The following is a 24,667-nucleotide window of genomic DNA, read 5'->3' on the forward strand; positions in this document are numbered from 1 at the left end:
AGCAAGAAAGACAGAGGGGGGACCAAGAGGAATGATGCAGATGAGCTAGGACAGTACCTCAGACAAGTAACCTGCCATTTATAATGGAACACAGTTTGCTAGGAGACAAAGGAAAGAATGCAAAGTCTAAAATTGAACCCATAAAGTGATGTTCTGGAGGAACAACAATACAGACATCAAAACTGAAAGAAAATTACTGAAATGCATTTGCATTTAAACCCAGAGAGTTCTGTGCAAAACCAGCTACTGTAAATTTTAATTAAAGCTGCTCCTTATATCTGCAAGGTTCCCTACATAGAACAGTGAAACAGAGGTAAGGTAGAAATTGCCCATCAGCTAACAGGGCAGCACCAGCATAGCTCCCTGTATAAAACCATTCAGTTCATCCTAACCTGCACAGGAGGCAATTTAAACTAAACTCTTTAGCCATCCTAATTTTGGAATTAAAATAAAAACATTGGGACCTGTTTGGCATGCCAGGTTAGCTATCCCAGTTCATTACAATGGTCAAACTTGTTTTAAAATGGCAACAAGCGCTATGCTGTTATAATCATCCTATGACCCATTAATGACAGAAACAATATTGCTGTCCATTGTTGCTAATGGAGAGAATGGTCCTGCTCTGACAGATAGGCATGTTTTGTGTAATACACCAACAGCCACCTTCATAACTTGATAGCGTATTAGAATTAAAGCTGACATTTTTAATAGCTTCTTGTTGCCTTACACTGTTTAGAAACTGAACATTAGGAAAGGCTGCACATCTGTCTCAGCTAATGTGAGCTGGGGACTTAATGTCATTGCTGATTTATTGTTATTACTTTAAGACTAACACTGTGCTTGACACTACAGAAAGCAAAAATTGAGACACTTTCTGCCGTGAAAAATGCAGTGAAACATACAAAACAAGGGGGAGGCAGGGTAAGCAATAAGTAGGGTCAAATGTTTTCTAAAAAAACAGCTGCAAGGCTTCCTCCTGTTTGGTGCATACTTCCTCACCTGCATGGAGATGCTGAGCTTGTCTACATGCTTCAAAACTAAACAAAGCTTTCTGTCGTAGGTGGATCCAAACGTGGTATGTAAACTACAGTAAAATGTACCACTAATTCTAGATAATAACAAAATATCGCAGTAACTGCCTGTACTTTGTACTAGCACAGCTTTTCAAGATGATGTCAACAACCAACCGTCATCGTGATGCTACTCAACAGAGAAAGGGAGGCAAGAGCTGTGATAGACAGTTTAATAAATGAAAAGGAGAGGAAAAAAAAAAAAAAAAAGAAAAAGAAAAAGCAAGTGATGCAAAGGCAATAACTCACCACCTCTCACAAGCAGGCTGATGCCCATCTCTTCTCTTAGCAACCACCACCTAGGAAGGCACACCTCCACCTCTCCCCCCTTCTCCCTCTACCCTCATTTTTTACTGCTGTGCATGATGCTACAGACTTAACCACAAAAGCATAAATGGTCTCCGACCTAAGATTGCTACAAATGTGCAAAACCACAACAGGGGTCATTTAAGTAGGTTGGAAAAGATTTTAAAGTTGGAGTATTTCAGTGTGATATGAATGTCTTCAGTCTGCAAATATCTCTTCCATATTCTGGGAAGCTGAAGCTGTCACAGAAATTGAGTAGAGCAAAGAGTAAACTGATTTAGAAAAAATATTTTATTTATAAAATGAGTAAACATTGGTGCATAGACAACTTATCTTGGAGCTGGATAATTGAGTCCCTGAATACAAAATATTTTTGTTCTTACTTGAATATTGAAAACTAAAATAATAACTGAAAAATTGGATGATATCCAGACTAGGTGCTGAGAGGCCTCAGCTATTTGCCTTGGATATGTAAAGCACAGAGAAGGTGTCCAGTACTTTGAGGAGTCACCTCCTACATTATGATGATACATGATGATACCCATCATGAAATGTGTAAAAGGTGTGTCCATTTTCTTCAAAATTCAGGAATTTTCAAAGATCTCCTTCAAGAATACTACCTCCAGAACTGGTCCTCCTGAAATATGACTGTTTTCCAACAAGGTAACATCTTTTTATTTTGAGGGTTTAAAGATTGGTTTTGAAAAAGCCAGCCCACACAAATGGGTTATATTTTTTTCTTTTTGGATACCTTTTAATACATGTTGAAAACACAGGAATTGTCACACTAGGTCAGATGCACTATTCCAGTACTTGATTCTGATTTGCCAAACAAGAAAACTGGTTGATATTAAAGGAGCACTTCCTCCTAGCTTAAAAGCATTCCGTCTCAAAAAGCAGAAATCCAGGCAAAAATGCCAGGAGGCATCTTTTCCTCTCCTCAGTCCATGCACTAGTACTGCTGGACGTGGGAAGGGGAAAATTATTGCTGTCAACTAACAAGTGAACAATCCATGCTAAACCCCCAAATGGTAACAGATTCTGTGTTCTGTGCCAACACACTGTCACTCCTGTGAAAGGCAGGTAAGTATTCACAGCAGAGAAAGACAATTTAGGGAAGTTGTACTGACTTGCTACAAGTATCTTTCATTTCCAGCAGTTTCTGCAAAGCCAGCCCTCAGGTATATAATCTTGTTTGAAGTTGAAGGAATAATTATTCCAAAGAAACATAAAACCTTGACTCTCCAAAATATCAATTTCAATAAATTCTTATGAGGTGTAGAATTAAAAAAAAAATAAATATGAAAACTTCTCTCTCACAAAGAAAGGTAAACATTAACGTGGAAACAATATACATGATAAACATACAAATTTGACCAAAAAAATCTGATTTTATATTTTGTATTTATGGACCTCTAACTTTATCAGAACAAAGAAAGGAAAGAGTTTACTTTAGCATCCAAAACATTAAATATTTTAGGATCTCTCTTTGATACCAGTTTCCTTAGGACATAGAGGTCACTACACTGTCCAGTAAAGTTAGTATTAAGTACTTAGACAATTCCCTTTTGGCTATGAATAGATCGTAACAGTGATCCCAGCTGGATGTAACACGTAAGTCACTCTTAGAATGCCATCTAAGAATGCACTGGATGTAAAAGTTAACTCTGTGTTTGGTTTTGAAATGCGTCCAGGTATGAAGAGTAATGCCCCACTCTCCATTTAGCTTTGTATTTCCAGTGTTGTTTTTTTTTTTCCTAGAAGTCACACCATTGGATGTTATCTGCACATTTCTGCTGGAAGTGGATTTAAGAACAGTTTTCAACATAGGTGTCTGAGCTCTTCACATCTTCAAAAAGGCCACCTGTAAAAGAAGCAAAAACAAAACTGTGTTTAGTCTCAGCAATGCAGGTAAAACAAAAATGTTTCATTGTATTAATTGAAATTATATGTTATAATCATCTTTTCACATAAGCACACACTAATGCAGTAAGACAGAAGATGCTATATTCATGCTGTTGTTGCATATCTTTCAGATCATGTAAGACTTGGCATTCCTAACTCCTTAGTAGAAAACCTTGACTCCTGAAGTATATTTTTTATTTTGGTCTCTTGACTCCTTCTTTTAAAGACTCAGTGATTTTTTATGCTAAAAATAAATGAATAATGATCAAGAATAGTTACTTAAATTTGCCTTGGAAACACTAATAGTTAAATTAATCATTCATACTTCTCCATTCTCCTGCCTTTTGTTTAGGGTGCAACTGTGCACACAAGTGATCAGCCATCAATGCAGCTGGGGGTTGGATACATCACAGATAGGAAATGGGATAGGGACCTTTTTCATCACTTCTTGGTGTGTGTTCTCCTCTGCCTTGTAATAGCATGTTGGAAACATTACTGTGTGGACTGTTTGTAGGTCTAAGGGTTGTTTGCATGAAAGAAGATTGGTATACACTGGATGACATCCAGTTTGAGGTACATGCCTTCTTGGAAGTTACATATTTATCCTTAAGTTGATGTAAGTTGCAGAGTTTGAGAAACTAAAAAAAAAGTGCAATATACAGAGGGTTCTGTCTCAAGCTGTCATTACCTAGAGGGTGATCTGCTGATGACTGTGTGGCAGTACTAAGGAGGGAGGTCCTGGAAATGAAGAAAGAGGAGAACGAGCAGAGAATGATGTGATTAGAGGCCCTTATAGGTTTTTCAGACTATCTTTTATTTATCTGTTTATTAATTTATGTGAAGCTTTATATAATTTATGTGAAGCTCCTATATATAGGACCCAAGGAAATGGCTTGCGACGGGTGGTTCAGGTTGGATAACAGGAAGAGGTTCTTCACCAAGATGATGGTGAGGGTGGTCGGGCACTGGGACAGGCTCCTCAGGGAAGTGGTCATGACACCAAGCCTGCTGGAGTTCAAGAAGCATTTGGACCATGCACTCAGACATAGGGTCTGATTTTTTGGGTGGGCCTTTGGGGACCCGGGGCCCAGGAGTTGTACATGTACTTGATGATCCTTGGGGGTCCTTTCCAAATTGGGATATTCTATGATTAGAAAGCAGTGTTCCTTTCCCACCACTTTTTTGCCTATCATCTCCCCAAAGTTCCCAAATTCAATTTTTTTTTTTTTTTTTTTTTTTTTTTGCTCATGCACTGCACTGGTTGCTGAACTAAATCAATCATGTAAGTTTTCATAGTTTAAATGAGAATGACAAAGGCTTTCTGGTCTGTACTCTTCTAAAGGAAACCCAAATACACATATTTTTCCACTTACATATCAAAAACTTCTTTCTTTTTTATCCCAGAATAGCAAAGCACAAGGCTTTTATCTTGTCTAACTTAAAAGGCCATTTGATAGCATCCTGAAACTAGCTTAGATTAAATCTCTGATACATTCCCTGATTTGCCACAAATATTATCTTGTTTGAACAACGTTGTCAGCCAGTCTCTGTAAGTAAAATCCCGATTCCAAAGTCAACGAGAAAATGCCTTAAAGTGATCAGGAATCAACCCAAAGTTTTTATCTTTATATAGAAAAAAAAATAATAAATCCCAGGAAGCACTGAGAAGACAAACACTTTTACTTGATTAAGAAGACAGCAAATGAGGGACCTCCTCTTTTTAGCACACTAAGTAGGCTGACATCCAGCTATTTAGAAGGAAGGTGACCTACCAAATCCAAAATGCCTAAGGACTTCTGGTTTCCTAATTCATTTGTTCTTGGTCACAAGCATGCAGCAGTTTCTCCTGCATGGATTTATTTATGTTTAGGTTTCTTCAGAAGTGTCAGGATACTGACTCAGAAAGTGAAGCTAACTGACAGGAAACACAATCACATGTCAAGATTTTTATCTGCCAAGATTGCTTCAGATATTGAATTGGGAACAAGCATTACATGTTGCTGAACACAAGGACCGAAAACAAGATGGGCAGATGCCACCATGGAAGGACAAAAAAAAAAAAAAAAAAAAAAAAAAAAGGAAGAAAAAGACTACTGTGTTACACAACAGCCTCCTGAAAATATAACCTGTTTCTTCTGCTCCACAAAAAACACAGAAGAAAAAAGTTGAGACATATAATTCCCCTTTTTTCTCTCCAAGAGCTTTTCAACTGCAGTCACTTTAGCGAAGATTCAAATTACTTGCAGTTTGGATTTTTCGAAGTTGACCCACAGTTACCAGTCCACTTGATACTGTATCTAAAGAACGTATGAAGCATGATCAACCATGAGGAATTGACAGAATCACAGAATGGCCGAGGTGGGAAGGGACCTCTGAAGGTCATCTGGTCCAACCCCCCTGCCGAGCAGGATCACCTACAGCACATTGCGCAGGAAGGCATCCAGGTGGGGTTTGGTTATCTCCAGAGAAGGAGACCCCACAACTCTCTCTGGGCAGCCTGTCCCAGTGCTCTGTCGCCCTCACAGTACAGAAGTGTCCTCTCATATTCGGCCAGAACCTCCCGGGCTTCAGTTTGTGCCCACTGCCTCTCGTCCTGGCGGGCACAACTGAAAAGAGACTGGCTCCATCCTTCCCTCAGATATTTATACACATGGATGAGGTCTCCCTCAGCTTTCTCTTTTCCAGGCTAAACAGGCCCAGCTCTCTCAGCCTGTCCTCATACAACAGGTGCTCCCTTCAGGCCTCTCGTCATCCTTGTAGTAGCCCTCCTCTAGACTCGCTCCAGTAGCTCCGTGTCCCTCTGGTACTGGGGAGCCCAGCACTGGACACAATGCTCCAGGTGTGGCCTGAGCAGGGCTGAGCAGAGGGGAAGAAAATGCTGCTAGCAGAGGATGGTTTCGATCCATCGACCTCTGGGTTATGGGCCCAGCACGCTTCCGCTGCGCCACTCTGCTTCTTAATGCAATCAGCAGCACCACTGACCTAAAAAGCCAGTATGCATCAAACAGAATACTCCATCCCCGAGGATTCTTTTTTATTTTATTTTTTATTATTATTATTTATTTTTTTAAATAAGGGCCATGTCCCTAAGCTGGACAAACAGAGGTAAGCCTCCTCGAGAAACTGACATCCTGAAGGGTACAAGTACACAGCAGTGCCGTAGAAAAACAAAGGCTGCTGTAACAGCTACTGCACAGCGACTGCTGACATGAGCTTGATTACCCCACAGTAAACGCAAATTCCAGACTTGAATTAAAGCATATAATAGCATTGTTTGATTAGAACAGAAGGCAAAACAAAGTAAAAAGCACATTTATTTTGGATTCTATGGCCAAAGGATGTTGAAGAGAGGACTGTATATCTGTTATAGAGGATGCAAAAAATTGAGCAAGTTTTAATATATCTAAGAGGTTTGTCAGAAAATTATTCACACACAGGATTCTCATCTAAAATAACATGACTAGAAGATGTGAATGGGAAGTGACAACATTAGTTGTCAGTTAGAATGGAAAAAATCAAGTCACTTCCTGAACATCTCTTTCTCAGCCCCAGCAATAACAGCAGTAATAAAGCTGCAATGTTACTTCACAGAAAGGTTTACACAGATAAAAATAATCAAGATCCTCAAAAGTGCCCTTGTTTCCGAATCACTCATTTCTTCCAAACTGGAACTAAAATTCAGAGACACAAATTTTCATGTAGAACTTAATTTTTCAGAAATGTCCAGGTGAAGCTTGACCAAGGTGTAAGTCAGCCTGTTTCCCCCAAAAAAATCTCCTTGCATTGACATATTCCCACTGAGCCATTTTGATCAGTTTAATCAGAATTTTCCAACAGTAAGTCACTTCATCAGAAACATTTCCATCGGCTCAGCCAAGGTGTGTTGTAAAGGCTAGAAACTGCTCATCGTGTAGGGAAATTTATCTACTAAGCCAAAGACTCCCATACTCAAAGACACAAAATGCAAGGAAAATCAATACGCCTGTCATCTTTCTTGAGATTTAGTCACTCCAATGAATAGAGACAGACAATAATTAACAGGAAATGTAAAATCTTACCTATGCAGAAGAGTCATAAGTACTGCAGGGCAAGGAATGAAATCCTGGCCCCAATTAAGTCAGAGGAAAAACTCACATTGACTTTAATGGGGCCGTAAATTTGTCCTTGCATTGCAAGGAAGAAAAACAGAACAAACAAAAAAATTAAAATAAAATAATCAAGAAAATCAATAACCATTACAATACACCAGAAACAAAATTTGAAGCAGCTTTTTTTTAGCCCAAGACTGCCAGCTCCTTTTGTACACATTTTTGGTGCATCACTAGAATGGATGTATTTATTGAATTTGACTACTTGATATATTTTTTTAATGCATGAAATAGGCTTTTTCACTCCTTTGAGAGGACTGATTTGCAACAAAATGTTTTTCTGAACCTCTAAGGCTCCCCTACTGCCCAATAAAATGAAAAATATCAAAAGGAATAATTTGTCAGTTTGCATTTATATTTACTATCAATGTGAGTGGAAAAAAAAAAAAAAAAAAAAAAACAAAACAAAAAACAACACATTAGATCATCGCTAAAATTGACAAAACCAGCAAAAAATGGGTAACACATGGAAATCAGAACCTGTTTAAATACAGAAGAAACACAAAGATGTTTGAGAACAAAACCAACTTAAACTAAACAGCTTACAAGGTTCCACCTCAACCAAAGCTCAATATGAAGCATGTAAAATATTTCTTTATCACAACTGTTATTCCAGATGCACTTGGATTGGTAACCAGCAGGAAACTGTATGTCCTAGATAACCTGTTCTGGTGCTGTCCACTAGCTTCACAATTACAAATCTGGTTGGGCAAGTGGAGTGAGTGGTTCTCCCCCAGTTTTCCAGCTAAGTAGGTCAGTTTCTCTGCAGGATGGACAACTACTGGCCTCTTCAAGCTCTAGTAACAACTCTCTCGGTGAAGTCCACAAATCTAGTACTTCATTGCTACTGCTGCTCTCCAGAAGAAAAATAATGTGCCAAACAGCTATGTGATCTACCAACTGAGGTGTATCAGCAAACACAGAATAAAAGTCAGTTCACTAATCAGTTTGTTCAAGGATTTTTACACTGCTCCTAACTCAGCACATCGTTCCCTTGTTAAAGTGCTCAAGATAGCTAATATTAAGCCATTGTTAAGAGCTGATTTTTGTATGCTAGTATCCTTCCTGACATGACCAGCAACATTATGCTTTCATTTTCTCTCTATTACATCTTAAGATGATAACCTTATTCTATCTCAAGGTATCAATGCATCTTAGCGCTCCACCTTGTTAGCTCCCACAGTGCCAGAAACTGTTAAGAACTTTGGAAAATGAATAAACTGCACGTTAATGATAAAGTCCATGTTTTCAACATTTTAAAGAACCATCTATAAAGAGGGAGCACTACAGCACCACAGACATATAAACGATCTCTCTTTCAAACTCACTTTTCCTGTAAACAATAAAACACAACAACTTTGTTCAAAGCTTTGGGAACCAGGGCAAGTTAAGAAATCCAAGCTGTGATGTTCAATTCTAGCTGTGCTCTCTTAGCTTTCCCAAGAAAATGTAAAAATGCAAAATGTCAAACTTAAGCATACTCTAGATGTCATGATACTGAATTTGGGAAAAGCAACTTGACAAAGTGCAGTCTGGTCAAACATTGCAAGAGGCTATAAGCTACCAAAGCAGAGGCTGGCAACATTCTTTCCTCAGTAGGGAGAAGGTAGTTCTGGGGTTATAGGTTTCAGTCATTCTGCATCTTTCTAAAAACACTTTATCTTAGAGACGTTTTTGTTTTGCTTTGTTTTTTTTTAATCAAGATGTACTAACTGACATCACTTGATAAAAATCTCACAGGAAACAGTGGGGTGAACGCACTCGATGCTGAATTAGGCATCCAGTCATGGAGTCAAACACTGAGGAGTAACAGGTGAAAGTAAAAAGTTGTAATTTCCGAAAATATTTGAAAAGCTGCAAAGACCCGATGAACTAGGGAGATAAAAGAGGATGGTTCCAGATGGCAGAAGCTGCTGGAAAGAAATCTGCTCTCCCCAAAATGGTAACACTGGGCAAACCAGCAAAGCAGATGACTGGTGTAAGAGAAGCAGAAGCATTACTAAAGGCAGCTAAACAATAAATTTTAAAGAAATGCAATCTGCAAATCCACTGCATACAATCTGTTTTGTGGAGCTGACAATAGATGGAGGAAATGCAGCAATAGGAGAAAATTATTTTCTCAGCGAAGAAAAGGAAAAGCAGTTCAATCTTTCAGTCAGCTGCAAGAAATAGAAGCCAGATCCTTATTTCATCAAAACAGGAAAACAACAACCCATATCTCACAAGATGCATTTGTATGCTTTCTCTCAAGTTCAAAACTGTTCTTATGTTTGTATTCCCTTTAAAGGAGACCAAGTGAACTGTACATAAAGAAAGATCCCTGTGTATGTCTCTAAAAGCTGGAGAGAGTATTATTTCTAATATCCATGTTTCTCCCAATAGTTAAACAAAAGTAGGCAGAAGATATGCAACAGAATTTCTCTCTAGTATCAGAGAGGGAATTGTACTGTCTGCTCCTACATAATGATAAAAGAAAATAGTGAGTTGAATGTAGCTTCATGTACTTCAGTTTCAGCAGCAGATAATGAACCTGCTACAGCTATAAATGCTTCCAGAAATATGATTGCTCTGGTGTTGCTTTTCCACTGCACACTGAAGAATAAAACCCTACCATAAGGCTCAAGTCTGAGGGTTAAATGTGTAAAAGACACTTTATGTTCATCATTTTCTTTGATCATTAGACCAATTTTATACACTACCACATGTAGTTCATAACGCTACATTATGTTTTAGAGGAAGGCAATTTACATGGCAATCTTAAATGTTATCTATAGCAAGTAGATAATCTGTACATAAACAAATTCCCATGCTTTAGCCCTGCACACGTGCTACCATGAAATCAAGCATGATTGAATGACTGCAGACGAAACTTTGATTACATGCCAGCGAAGCTACAGCCTACAATTAACATCAAATGCTGTATTCATTACCTCTCTGAACTGACAGGTAATCAGGTAATGCCATGCCATATACATGCACAGGAACTGAAAAATCCTTCCTGAGAAGCAGTGGGCAGCTGCAGGCAGATCCCTGCTCCTAGATCCAGCTGTGCTGGTGGAAGAAATTAACTTCACAAGTTCAGTGCTATCCCTCTGCCACAGGTTACTGTTCCTCTCTCCCTGCAAAAGGTCATTTCAAGCTTTCTACTTGGTGTCTGGTGAAATCAGACTAATAAGCTAAACTCTGGTCCATGCTAACCTGATTGACTTATCCTAGAAACAAGAACGAGAGGGCCCCTGCAAACTAGTCTGCCAGCAGAACTGATGGAAGAAGCTAAGCTCTAGTGGGAACAACAGAGAAAAGCTAAGAATAGCATTTTCTTCCACACGTGCTACTGGATTTTGAAGATAGCACTTGGTCAAAGCCTCAGACCAAAGACTAATTCAGACAGATTTGTACTGCCACAAAAGCTAGCACTAGGTGTTATGGCTTAAGCCTGAATAATTACAGCTAATACAGCTGTTTGGGTGGTTGCAGTTACAGTGCAATCAAGATGTCCTGTATGTAGAATACACTCCTACCTTGAAACAAGAATCAGAGAGAGTGAAATAAACACATCTGTGAGTACAACTGAGCCTACATGTATTATAAAAAACATGCAGTTAACAGCATGCTGGTACTACTACAACAATAGCATGCATGAACATGTAGAGAAGGCCATAATTCTGCCAGATACACTTCTCATTGCTGTCAAACAAAGACAGATCAAGGAGTGGGAGGATTAAAGCATCTGCACCACGTCCAGGTCACGGCTCTCTAAACATCTGGTGTCTGATAAATTCAGCTCGAAGTTTGGCGTTCCCATACCTGCTAACAAGAGATGGAAGACACAAGAATATTGCCTTCTGTAAGGCACAATAGTGTTTTTCTGATTTCTGCACCACCACCAGGAGCTGCTACATCCAGTAGCTGTTATCATCACCTTGTGAATTAGCAGCTATCAGCAATGTCTGATTTTAATAATCACATTGAAACTCAAGAATTTGCCTGCCTGTCCATACCACGCAGTTTACATATTGGTGCCCACCTAAATGTCAGGGACTGCTGATGCACAAATACCTGTTCCAGAAATATGTTTTGGCACCAGTGTGAATGACTGGACACAAAGCAGATGGCACCAGATAAGCAGAGACTTGAAAGAACATTAACTGCTATATTTATATTTGCACTCACCCCCACTGAATCCACAGACCCATAAAAAAGCAGCTGTCTTTTCCAGACTGAATGCTACCAGGCTGTTGCATATTATCCCTACATCTCTGAGGCTGTTTCTGGGAAGGGCAAAGGCATTTTTAGACTCAGATTCATAAGGAATATGTAGAAGAAGGAGAAAACAACACAGGAGACAGAGATGCCCCTACCTGAACCCCTGAAGGGTTGTTTTTGCCTCAAGGCTGCCTCCTGGTAGCCTGCAAGCTCCCTGGCTGTACTCCATCTGCAAAATTGCCCTCCATTGCAATGATGTTTTATTCTCTTTTTCTTATATTGCAAGCTCTGGAGATGAGAGCTGAACACCACATCACTGTGTGACTGTTTCCCTTATGCCACACAGGTCATGTTAGACTTGGCCACTCTCATATCCGATTCACCACTAATCAATGGCAGCCACTTCCCAGAACCTCTCATAAATAATTGTTTCAGGTCCTTTCTCGTAGTGTTTTATACATTTACCCTTCCTTGACATTTCTGGACTCAGGAAACTGAAGAACCACCAGCCCGTCCTCACAGCAGCTGAACTTCACACTCCTGAACTGGTAAGCCTTAAATACTTTACTACAAAAACAAACAATTTCAAACAACAAGATCAACTGAGGGATGTGACTTTCTGCAAAGCTCACTAAAACAGTATTATAGGTTGACTGAACAGATATAGTTGGACAAAGTGAGTTTCAAATACTTCATCACATACAAAGATACAGAATCCAGGGTCAGTATAAAAGCCTTCATGCCTCAATTCATGCCTCATGCTTGAATTCCAGATTACCCTCTGTGGTGGTTTTACTCAGGTGCGCAGCTGAGCTCCACCACAACCGTTCTCTCACTCCACCTCCTCAAAGAGAAAGGGGGAGAAAATACAATGAGAAGGGCTCAAGGGTTGAGATAAGGACAGAGAGATCACTCAGCAATTATTGTCACAGGCAAAACAGTCTCAGCACAGGGAGATTAGTAAAATTTATTGCCTATTACTAACAAGCTAGAGAAGTGAGAAACAAAGGAAAGAAAACAAAAACACCTTCCCTCCACCCACCCTTTTCTACATCCTCCTCCTGAGTGGCACAGGGGAATGGGGATGGGGGGCTGTGGTCAGTCTATAGCACTTCATCTCCTCCACTCCCTCACCGTCCCTCTCTGCCCCTGCTCCCCATGGGGTCCCTCCCACGGGATGCCGTCCTTCCCCAGCTGAGCCTGTGGGGGATGCCCACAGACAGCAGCTCCTCAAGCACTGCTCCCACACGGCTCCGTCCCACGGGGTCCATCCCCCAGGAGCAAACTGCTCCAGCATGGGTTCCCCATGGGTGGCAGCTCCCCCCAGACCCCTGCTCCTGCGTGGGCTCCTCTCCACGGGCTGCAGCTCCGGCCCGGGGCCTGCTCCTGTGGGGGCTCTCCATGGGCCGCAGCCTCCTCCAGGCCACATCCACCTGCTCCACCGGGGGCTCCTCCACCCATGGGGGGGCTGCACAGCGTGGAGATCTGCTCCATGTGGGACCCATGGGCTGCAGGGGGACAGCCTGCTCCACCAGGGACCTCTCCCTGCACAGGCTGCAGGGGAACTGCTGCTGCCTGCCTGGAGCACCTCCTGCCCTCCTGCTGGACTCACCTGGGGGGCTGCAGGGCTGCTTCTTGCCCATTTGCTCACTCCTTTCTCCCAGCTGCTGTAGCACAGCAGATTTTTCCCTTCCTTAAATTTGCTCTCCCAGAGGCCCACCCAGCATTGCTCCCTGGCTGGGCTCTGGCCAGCAGCAGGTCCCTTTTGGAGCCGGCTCTGATCTGACATGGGGCAGCTGCTGGGTGCTTCTCACAGAGGCCACCTCTGTAGCCCCCCCACTACCAACACCCTGACACATAAACCCAATACACCCTCACAGGCAGCACTGTGCTGCACAGAACTATGTGGTGATGGCAACAATAAAGTCAATGGAAGCAGAAGTTGTAGGACTGCGTTACCCTGACAAGTTAAAACCTTTGGGTTGTGGTGTGAAGGATCACGGAAAGGCAATTTTTGCAATCTGACCTGCTGACCCCCATGGGGCTCAGATTTGGGTATGGAGAAGAGGACATTTTGTGAAGGACTCTTATCTAGTCAACTTCCCAGGAGTTCAAGGTCATCCTTTCACATATATATGCAAAGGATTTCTCATTGTAAAAGGAAGCAGTTTCAAGCAGCTGTCTTACAAGAAACGTATTTGTGGTCTGCGGTACACTACCACAGAAGCACAAAGAAACACAGGTGGCAATGAAAGTCTGTGATTCTATGAAAGCTGGTGAAAACAGACTTCAGTAGACCTATCATCTAAACAGCCAAATTCCCCAGTGCTTCAAGGAGAAAGCTGGGGAAGGGCAATTCTTCTCCCATACAGTGTGAAAGGCACTGCAGATCTATGTGTTTTCAAGTCTTCATTGAAGGAAGAAACTTATTAGGAGAACGTCACCCTGAGAAATCACTTTCTTCTTCTGTCCATGCTGGGAAAAGATAAAATATAACCAAAACAACCAAGCAGAAAGGGAAATACATTCATTTCATTCAACTGCTCATAGAATTAATTGTAACCAAATTAAGGATTTATTTTTTTAAATATGATTTCTCAATCTGGCAATGTCCCTTCAGGTTTTTACAAAATAAATCCTCTATAAATCAGCATACATTCTTTCTCATAATCCCTCCTAAAAGTATTAATTTCTTATAGAAATGAAGCTAGATTTGAAACGTGACAGAGATAAATGAGAAAAAGTAAGAGATTCCTCTGAAGTCCTAGGCTGTGCATGTGCACTGCAGGCTATCTTTTTGCTAACAGAACAGTTGCATGCTGAAGCTCGCCCAAGCTTTAGGGGGAAATCTATAAGCAGCTGCAAAAACAGTAGAAAATAAATCTCTGGATGTTTTAGTTTATATGAAGACAACCAATCTTTTTTTTAGATCATGTAGATATTTGTGTGGAAAAAAAAAATATATATGCATTTATATGTTCTAAGTGGAGTATGTTATTTAATTTTTTATTTACGTTTAGATATGAGAAGCCCTGAAAATTCATGGCTTTGTCTATTGCTAAGCCTTCTTTATTAGCCTACATTGCTTTCATTTCTGCTGTGGATGTTACTATTTGTGGTACCCAGCATTAATACAGCTCCAGAAACAACAGTATTATTTACCTTTGTTAGCCTTAAATACAGTTTCTCTACTGCATGCAAACCACAGTAGGGGATGGCACTTGGTACTAATATTGCACTGCAATTACTGATCCAAATCTAACTGTGATACAAAACCCACGGATTTTAAGATTCTCTTAGTCAACACCAGATGATGTTTAGTTTTTACTATAGCAATTACCATGCAGAACATCAAACCTCAGCTAAGTAGGCAAACCAAGCAGCATATTTTTCTGCATCAAGTGGTTATAACTGCTGTAGAGAAGACATTTGTTTAAGTACATGCATGTATGGGCAGTTGGGAGACACAGGATAACCTAAAACAAACAAGGCACTGCAAGCTGCTGTGTAAATTTACAGCATGCTAGTTACATCCTAAAGCTAGAGACACATGAGGAGATTAATCCTTGGCAAACCAAACTGGAACATATGCTGCAGCTCCTAAAAACTTTCCAGCTTTGTAAAATGGTGTTGAAGAAGGTGGCCTAAGAGGAGGTCGTGTCTGCCACCCTTTCCAAGACCTGTGCTCTAACGCACAGCCTGTCATTTCACACTTTCAAACACACAGCCTGCTGCCACAGCACAATTTGCTTCAGGTCGATTTCCTGAAAGTCATTTCAGTCTAAGGCTCTGCTGTGCTTTTGCACTTCTCTGCCAAACACAAAGATTTCTTTGCACTCTTGAGAATCTGTTTCAACTGACCAGTATCACCCATACCAAAGCACGGCTTTATCTTCCCCAGAAAGGGAAGGGAGAGGCACACTATTTCTACTGCAGTAGCCAGCAACTGCAGCTCTTACAGTATTTAAGCAATGAAGAAAAAAAAATTAAAAAGCCCCCAACAAGGCACTAGGGAATAGTATATCATCTTTTGAAAGAAAGGACCAGACAGAGAGATACATGGATTTATTTTCATGACCTAGAACCAACTATGTTGTACCTATTTCCAAGTGGACTACACAGGGCCACCTAAGTGGCAACACAATCACTATGTTACCAACAATAAGATAGTATTATTCGTGGTAGATATTCTACTGTTTTCTTCGTTAATACATTAACATTATAATAACAGAATTTTTTAGGTTGGAAAAGACCCTTAAAATCATCATGTCCAACCGTCAACCTAACACTATCAAATCTACCACTAAGCCATGTCCCTAAGTGCCACATCCACGAATATCTTAAATACTTCCAGGGATGGTGACTCCACCACTTCCCTGGGCAATATTAACCAGGGAATTATGTTAATAAGTTTTAAATCTATAAATACTATTTTTCCTTGGAAGGCTTCATTTGAAGTACAACTTATAAAATATAACCCTATACCAGTGATCTGCAAGCTGTAAAAAGGTCTAAGCATCCTTAGTCACAATGGTTAAAAACATGGTATTGTGACTTACTCCTCTAAAGAACATGATGAATACCTTAATGGTCTACACAACAGCCACAGAAACCTTAGATCTGAATCATGGTATGATCATATCCTCTCTCTCCAAAGTGAGCTGACAGGGTATGAAGCATGTCAGGTGTGAGACCAGAGATCAGCACGCTGTGCACTCATTCCTTTGATGAGATGCTGGTTTACACAGGTGTGTGATGTTCTGGCCATTCACATGGCTGTTGCTCTAAACTAGATGCCATTTGTGGTATCTTCTGCACATAATTTATAAAGTGTCTTATCTCAACCAAATACCCTGTTTATTGTATTTCAATCCTATTATACCTTTAAGGGAGGAAAGTGCTCACAACTGTGAAAAAGAAGCATTGGTTTTAGTTCTTTACTGCATAATAATTAGTGTGGTTGGACTCTCAGTTGGCTTTTGTCTCCTTTCCTCCTCTCCTTGTCCTGTCCCCTTTAGCCACGAAGTACTGTGGAACACACTAAAGCAGGACAGTGACTTATGCATTCTGCATCTTCAAAATCAGAGAAAAAAAGTCTTATTTTTCCAGCTCAAAATCTCCCTTCACCATAAACTAACATTTCCTCTATTAGTCTCTTATGTTGAAATATTCAACACATGAACTCAGATATTCTCTCTCCTCACAATCTTCCTATTTCTAACCACTACCCCCAACATTTTTGTCCTCACACCAACCAATTCTTCTCCCTGAAACCCACAAAACACTCTTCTTATCAGGATTTACCTCCAACCTGTGCTATGGCTCAAATACTATGCTAGGAGACAAGTGCCCATGCAGTCTTGATCATATTGTTTCCCTAGGAAAAGGGAGATTACAAGAAAACCCACAATTATTTGCATCTCAGTACCAGCAGCAGGTGACATTCACAAGCCAGAATCCCCTTCAGGGCCTGGCTGGAGATGTCTGTTTCTTGCTTGTGTGTCCTGTCTCTGTTTTTGCCTTTTTCCCTGAACAGAACAAAAATAGCTGGCTAAGATTATTTGGATTCTAGTGGTAACACGGTGAAAAGCTAAAGAGAATAAGGAGCTTAACTGGAAGCATAGCAACAAATGAGGAGAGAGCTGGATATCTTGCTAAATATCAAAATGTAGACAAGTATTTACACTAAATAAAACATATGTAGACGGTGTGGTGCATAATCAAGAATATCATACAGGTTTCAACCTAATGATGTTGGTTTCCTCCTTCCTACAGGTCTCAGTGTAATAGCAATACAGTCAGCTTGCATAAGTAAGACAACAGAGACATTAGGGCTGTATGTCCATGTATTTTTGAATTTTAATTTAATGAAAATCTTCCCTTCTCTCTTTATCCCAACTCAGCTATTTCCTAAGAAAACAACCTTCCCATGCCTTACACCAATACGCAACAGAAATCCCAACAGACAGGTAAAACTCATGATAAACTATGGAGTAGCACAGGAGGTTACCTGTTCCATCCTCAAACTGTCAGGAAAAGGTCTATTGAAAACTATCATGGCAAAGTGCTTTAAAAGTAAAGAGGCAACAAAGAAACAAAGCCAACTACTTCTGCTTAATATTCTACCTGCTGATAGCCTGATGAGAGAAGTTCCAGTTTATTTCTGCTTTAGTCTCTAAACAGTTTCATTTATATCCCCCCAAAAATGTGCCAAGGCCTGAAAGCTAAGTAACAGTCTATTATCTTCATCTCCTGCAAAGTTTTAGACTTCGCGATGCCAACAAAACCAGCACACAGATATAAACAGAGTTTTTAAGAGTCTCCCTTAGCAAAGGCTACATGAGCAGAGTGTGCTGTGATGCAATGGTGAAACCGTATCACATGTACAGCACTGCCACAGTGCATGACATTGCCATCACCTGTGTGCATCCATTTTTTTTTTTTTTTTTTTTTTTTTTTTTTTAACACACCAAACCCAGATGCTACTTGAAATACCATTTGAAACACCAAGAAGGTGCAGGGAGGGGGCAGAGGAGTAATGATTCAGAATGGATGCGTTACAGATGCTTTTAATGAGAGATGTTTGGTTATGTGCTCACATTTACACGGAATGAATGTGGTCCAAACAATAAACCTACCACAACCCACAAAAACGAGGTAGAGGAGATTAAAGGAGAACGTGATGCTCTTGAGTAAAACTTTGAACCTGGATTGTTTGAACAGGTGTCTTCATTGAGTTATTTTTTGAAAACCTTCCAGGAAAAAAAAAAAAAAAAAAAAAAGTAATTTTCAAAAATTAGCTGCTTAAATTCTCTCTTTGCTTCCTGGCAGTTAAAGCTGGAATGAGAATAAATACTTCCCTGCATGAGGTATGAGAATTAATTAGTTTGTGCATATAAAGGTATATATAAGAATCAACTACTATTTTATTTTTAACACCTTATTGGGACTACTGCATTCTTACCCCTGAGTTCAGATTTTGGCAAGAGATTAGGATTGAGTTAAAATGGGAACAGGTGTTTGGAAGATGGTATGGCAGCAATAAAAACACTAACACTGAAGGGAAGAATAATTTAAATGTGGTATTCATTGGTATCCTGTGAAATACAGAGAGACCCGATCACAACCACAAAGGCAAAATAACTATGGGATATCTATGAAAACATCTGTACTAGATTCTTTCTTATGCTGGCTTTTGGACTCTCTGGTCATCCTTTTCCTGCAGAATGTCATGACACCTGTTAAAAGACTAGACAATCAATAAACAACAATTTCATTGTTTAATGCTGGTCGGGTAATAAAACATTTTCAAAGCCTCAGAATGATTTAGGAGTTTAAGACCACTATCAGTGAGATCTGAGCTCCTAAATTATATCAGGCATTTTTACAGGATCTCTGGCCCCAAATATCCCTACAGCCATTACTAGGTCAAAATGATTGCTCTTTCCAGGGATCGAGCAAATTCTTTTGCCAGCTGCAGTCAGAAGAAAAGCCGAAACTAACCATTTTGACAATCAAACTCATGAAAACAGATGTTTTTGCAGGAAAAAAAAAAAAGTTACTGACCTCCCTTGAAGTTTCATAATAAAATACAATATTTACCATCTTTAGAGTATCTTTTCCTCAACAATGAGCAAGATAATTAAAGATAAAAGAAAGCTTTCAAGTGTTTCTTTGCTTTGTTTTGCTTTAAAGCAGACTATTGTCAAGCCCAAAACCTGCAAGTTACTATTGCTGGAATTAAGAGGTACTAATAACTTCATACAACCATAAAAGCAGATAAAGCAATGATTTTGAAAAGCAAAAGATTTATGGGGGAAGGTGTTGCAAAATGTATGGAGTTTAGTAGTACTTTGTTTATTGCTATTCCCCATTCCTGTTTCTTATAAGCCTAGGATATTATGCAGAAAATAAATACATTTTAACTAAGGAGATAGAGGCACAGCTGTCTGTCTGCAGCAAGGGTTCTCAACTACAGGAACTCACAGTACTGTTGACTCTCCAAGTCAGAGCTTAGAACGGGATTTTCATAAGAATTTAAAATGGTTTTCGAGACTGTATTAGTCCCTTATGTCTTTCAACATTAAAAAGGTTTCCTGTGGCCTGTGGAACTAGTGACTGCAAAATGTAGCAACCTAATTTGTGGATGCTATGTTTTTATGTTTCTGGTGTTAAATGATGTTTGCATTTTAATAAGATTTAATACAATTACCTATGACTTCAGTAGGTTTAAGGCGCATCCCTTCTAAGTATTTCTTGTCAGTAGGCACCCATGAGAGAACTAGCCCATCAAATTAGCAAGACATTAAGGACAGTTTTTAAATGACAGACGACAAAGGATTCTGTTCAAAAAGAATACTGAAGAATACAGTTCTGACCCAGCACAAAATCACACCTCCTTTGGATTCTAACGACCTTATCAACAATAATGGCACCATTAAGAAGCTGCACTTGGCCCTGTGTCATTGATTCTGCATATACTTTTGAAGAACTCTGAACAGCTCCACTTAACTCAGTTGTCCAAGGGAAGTGATTTGTCATGTGGTGAAGTGCTTATAGAGCTCAAAATTAGATTCATAAAAGGCTTATGGATCCCTGCCCCTGATAGGCAACACGTAACTGTGAATACTTACTCTCCAATGAGACAGAATTGGAGAGTTTTGATGAATGATCAGCTAATGATTACTTCTGAAACCACTGGATGAAAATGAATTGGTCTTCCAAAATGAAGAGTTGTGCAAGAAACCTAAGAGATTTTAAGACAGGGCTTGACTAACTGATGATACACGACAAGTTATCTGCAATAGCAGGGGACTACACTCGATAACACACAAGAGTTCCACACAGTCCTTGACACAAACCACACCAACTACCTTCAAGCCTCTGAAGTAAAAAATCATCACAAAAGCAAGGACAAAGATGGTCTTTTAATCAGATTCCCACATCATCCTGTTAACACAGCGCTAACAGTGGGAAATGCAAGCTAACGTTCTCCAAGCAGACTTCAGACGAACCTTGCTGTCTTGCACAGGGACAATAACTTCCACTGTAGGGGTAGGAGTGACCTTCTGGTACAATGATCTTTGACGTACCCTACCATTAAGTCAGAAGACTGAGCCTCAAAACCCTGATGTCCTTCTCAGTATACCACCATTATCAAAAACACACACGAAAAAAAATAACACACAGGAATTCAAAAACAAACCTTTCATTCCAAGCATAGGCTTTTTCCTCACCAAAAGAAGTGCCAAACATTATACAAAAACCCTGGGGTCTCACTAATTTATTGCCATACAATTGCAATTTATGCAATGAGCAAATGCTCTTGTAAACTTCCTCTCCCCTACTGCATTAACCCAGCTGTTTGGACAGCTGTGTAGTCACTGGATAATGCAGAAGGAGCAGAGGGAAGAGACAAGATGACATGAAAGAGAGGCCAAGAGAGATGGAAGGGCTGCCTTAAACCAGATCAAATAGTTTGCTGCTGAATATAAAACTACTTCCATAGATAACAGCAACCGGAGCTAATGCACATCATTAAAATACTCAAAATAAAGCTGTAGGCAATGTCATGTGAATGAACACTGAGTGGACACAGTACTAAAATACCTGGAAATACATCCTGAAGCAGCATGTACTGTAGACAGCTTTTATCGTCATTCAGCCTTATCCAACTAAGTCCAATAAGCAATTCAGAAGGCAGCTTTCTCTAGTATATCACATTCTGCTACTTGTCAAAGTTATTTTCATATCTGATTCATTATGGAAAATATAGGTAAATGACCCTGTTTTTCTTCCCTGATCTCCAAGAGATGCTGACTAGAAGACTGAAGCCTTTGCTCTCTCCAAATCTCTCTGCTATTTCTTCTAAAAGGCAATGAGTTCACAATCTTTAGGAGGTGCAATGCAAAAAAGAAAAGCAGCAAACAAACAAAATCAGGTATTTACATATATGTAATCAAAGGCACCAAATCCATTCCCCAAGAAAACCCTCAGAGTTAGATTTCTGAAGTTAAGCATAAGTTCATCTGTACCCTCTCTTCCTTTATTACTCTTACTGATCTACTTCATTTCAAAAAGAAATGCAGCAGCCCTTAAACATAGGGCTGTGCGTCCATCATGTACCACAACAGATATTTGCATTGTGATGGAACCAAAGACCTCAACGAGAATGAAATTACAGTCACTAATAGCCACTTCCCTTCACAGATAATTTACGCTGCTCACAAACAAACCACTCCTCATGTAGTCATCTTTTACAGCCTCTCTTCCCTTTCCACTTGCGCAATGCTTTGATTAAAATCTGAAAATCATCTCCTCAGATCATGCATCGTGCTTTTAATTTTTCAGCCAAGTGCTATGCACAGCTTTTGTCTGTAATAGTAACAGATTGCCCAAGGACACATAGCACAAGCCATGGGAAGAGTCAGGATTTCCTGCCTCTTAATCCTACCACAGAGTAGCTCTCTCACATTACTAATTTTAGGGGGACAGCAGGTGTGGGGGAAGAGAAGAGAAAGCCAGGAAAAGAGATGGAGAGAGGGTTTGTTTGTTTGGTTGGTTTGTTTTTTACATAAATACAAAGTGGGTACCAACAATAGCATGTGCCCATCCCAAAATGGTGGAAAAAATATGGGGTCCATGAACATACAAGTGGTTGACATGAGTCAACAGTTTCACAACTCACTTGAACACAACTCAAAACCATTCTGTGTGTTACACTAGTCTATTTAATGAAGGAAGCTGAAGACCACCTATAATTAGTAAGGGATGAGGAACATTCAAGAGACAAATACAGATCGTGCAGAGGTGATGCATCAGCAGCCTGCAAATAATTAATACCCATCCTGATAATGCCACCTACTCCAAAAGGCTGTGCAACAGTTCACAAAACCCATAACATCACAAAGGAACAGGAAGGTCATTTTTCATCCCCACAAAAGTAGGTCACCTATCACGTTCTGAAAAAGAATCCAAGCAAAAAACAAATGGATTTTGAGACAAGTTGTACTCATTTATCATAGCAAAGCACAGCTCACATGGGGGCTTTGGCAGCCCTCTGGCTAACTGGCTGAAATGAGACCGATTTCGAAATAAAAAAGATGTTAAAACAGTTGTGCCAGTAAGAGATGTAACTGCAAACGTGCATGTATGGGATATTTAAAGGCTGCTTTTCTTGCTGGGATGAGATGACAAGATTACAGAGAGACTACTGCCTAAGTATACAGGTAACTCAAAACTCATGCATTTTACTACTATCTGTATTTATAGCAACATCAAGAAGTCTTGCATTCATGCACTTCCAAACTAACCCATAATGAAGAGATCTAGAGCAACATCCAACAGGTACAGCCAACTCTACATTGTGGGAATGGAAATGTTGTCTTTGGGTTCCAGGGATCCCATCAATGTCTATAAATACCTGATGGGGGGAACAAAGAAGAGAGAGCCAGGCTCTTCCCAGTAGCATCCACTGGCAGAACAAGAGGCAATGAGCACTAATTTAAACAAACAAACAAAATTCCTTCCAAATACCATAAAACACTTTTTTTACTGCGAGGATGGCTGTTGCACAAGTTGCCAAGTAAAGTTATAGTCTCCATCCTCACAGATATTTAAAACCTGACTGTCCTGGGGAACCTGCCATAGCTGACCCTACTTTAGTCACTTTCCGTGACTCTTTAAATACATTTTTGTTGCATACATTTTTAAAGTGAACAAGCTCATTTAAAAAGATCGGTCACTAAGGAATCCTTCAAGACAGAGCTTTCCAATGGTTTTGTAAAACCTCTAAAACAGATTTTTTTCTACTCTCAGTCCATGCACATTCAGGGGTGATTTAGATGAACTGCAAATTCTACTTTCCCTCATCAGCCATTCTCCCTAGGATTCCCTTTATACATCAGCTTCTTTCAATCACTTGAAAGATACTTCAGTCAAACAGATAGGGAACACTTTTGAGTTATACGTCATCATATAGCTTTGGTTGACTCCTCCCCCTGACCCCCTTCATACCCTCTTTTCTTTATATTACAGCACAGTCTGTCCTTCAGCTCACAGTTCCATGCAACCCATATTATTCTCTTCAAGCTTCCCCTCTTTTTCTTTGGCTTTTTTTTCAGCCACCGAATTCTTTCCAGTTTCAGATGAAAATAACAATTAGACTATTATTATGAGACCTTTTCCTGTACTGATAAAAATCTTATTATTCAAAACAATGCTAGCATGATTTCTTTAACAGTGAGATTTTCACGTTCTTTTTAGAAAACACTAATGACCTTCAAGGATAAGAAGTTTTCCACTTTCATTCTTTCTATTCTTATTCTTATTTTTTAATCCAATTTTACTACCAAGGACAAGTATACATGAACAAATTATACATTGGAGTCATAGCTCCCTTGAGGTATCATTCTGGATTATTGAAGTACAATTATTATAACACATTGGTCTGCTCTAGGACTTCTAAAATACTGTTTAAAACTCCTTCCTTACAGCAAAGCCACTAAAAAATGCCATTAAAACCTAATTCATCTGCATTGTAAAAAATGAACGTATTTAGCACTTCACAAAACTCAGTGAATGAAAACCAGCATAAGTTAGTAGAAATGTAGCCAGATGATAATTAAGAATATAGCTAGAAATGGGAAGGATCCCAAAATGGACAGGATACAAAGCTGACGATCATAGCATGATCTTAAAACCTGAATAAAATAACCTGCAACTGCTCAAAATTAAAGGTTGGACTAGATGATCTTAGAGGTCTTTTCCAACCTGAATGATTCTATTCATTCCGTTTCATAAGGTAAACACCAAGAAGTAGCAAAGAATGAAACCTCACGTTTCTACGGGGATAACTTCAATTCAATTGTATTGCACTGAGGTTGGGAACAGAATAAAGGTTTGCCTTAGACACTCTCCTGGACTTCTCACACTAAAAACCTTATCACTTTACAGATAATTTGAACAAATACTTTTATTTACTTTGATCATTTACCACATTTCACTCACTTGTACCCCGAATTTAAACACTTT

The 24,667-nt window shown here is 39.7% G+C and overlaps 1 protein-coding gene across 1 annotated transcript in view; it reads right to left on the reverse strand.

The window, feature by feature from the left end:
- Window positions 1–1,649: 1,649 nt before the first annotated feature.
- Window positions 1,650–24,667, reverse strand: part of UBE3D (ubiquitin protein ligase E3D) — an 81,773-nt gene continuing 58,755 nt past the window's right edge. Inside the window, exon 10 of the mRNA XM_084515636.1 lies at window positions 1,650–3,240. Coding sequence (XP_084371762.1) covers window positions 3,220–3,240 — 21 coding nt within the window. The 3' untranslated portion in view covers window positions 1,650–3,219. The remainder of the gene's footprint in view (window positions 3,241–24,667) is intronic.

The sequence above is a fragment of the Aythya ferina genome (assembly GCF_964211825.1).
Source record: "Aythya ferina genome assembly, chromosome: 3".
NCBI lineage: Eukaryota > Metazoa > Chordata > Aves > Anseriformes > Anatidae > Aythya > Aythya ferina.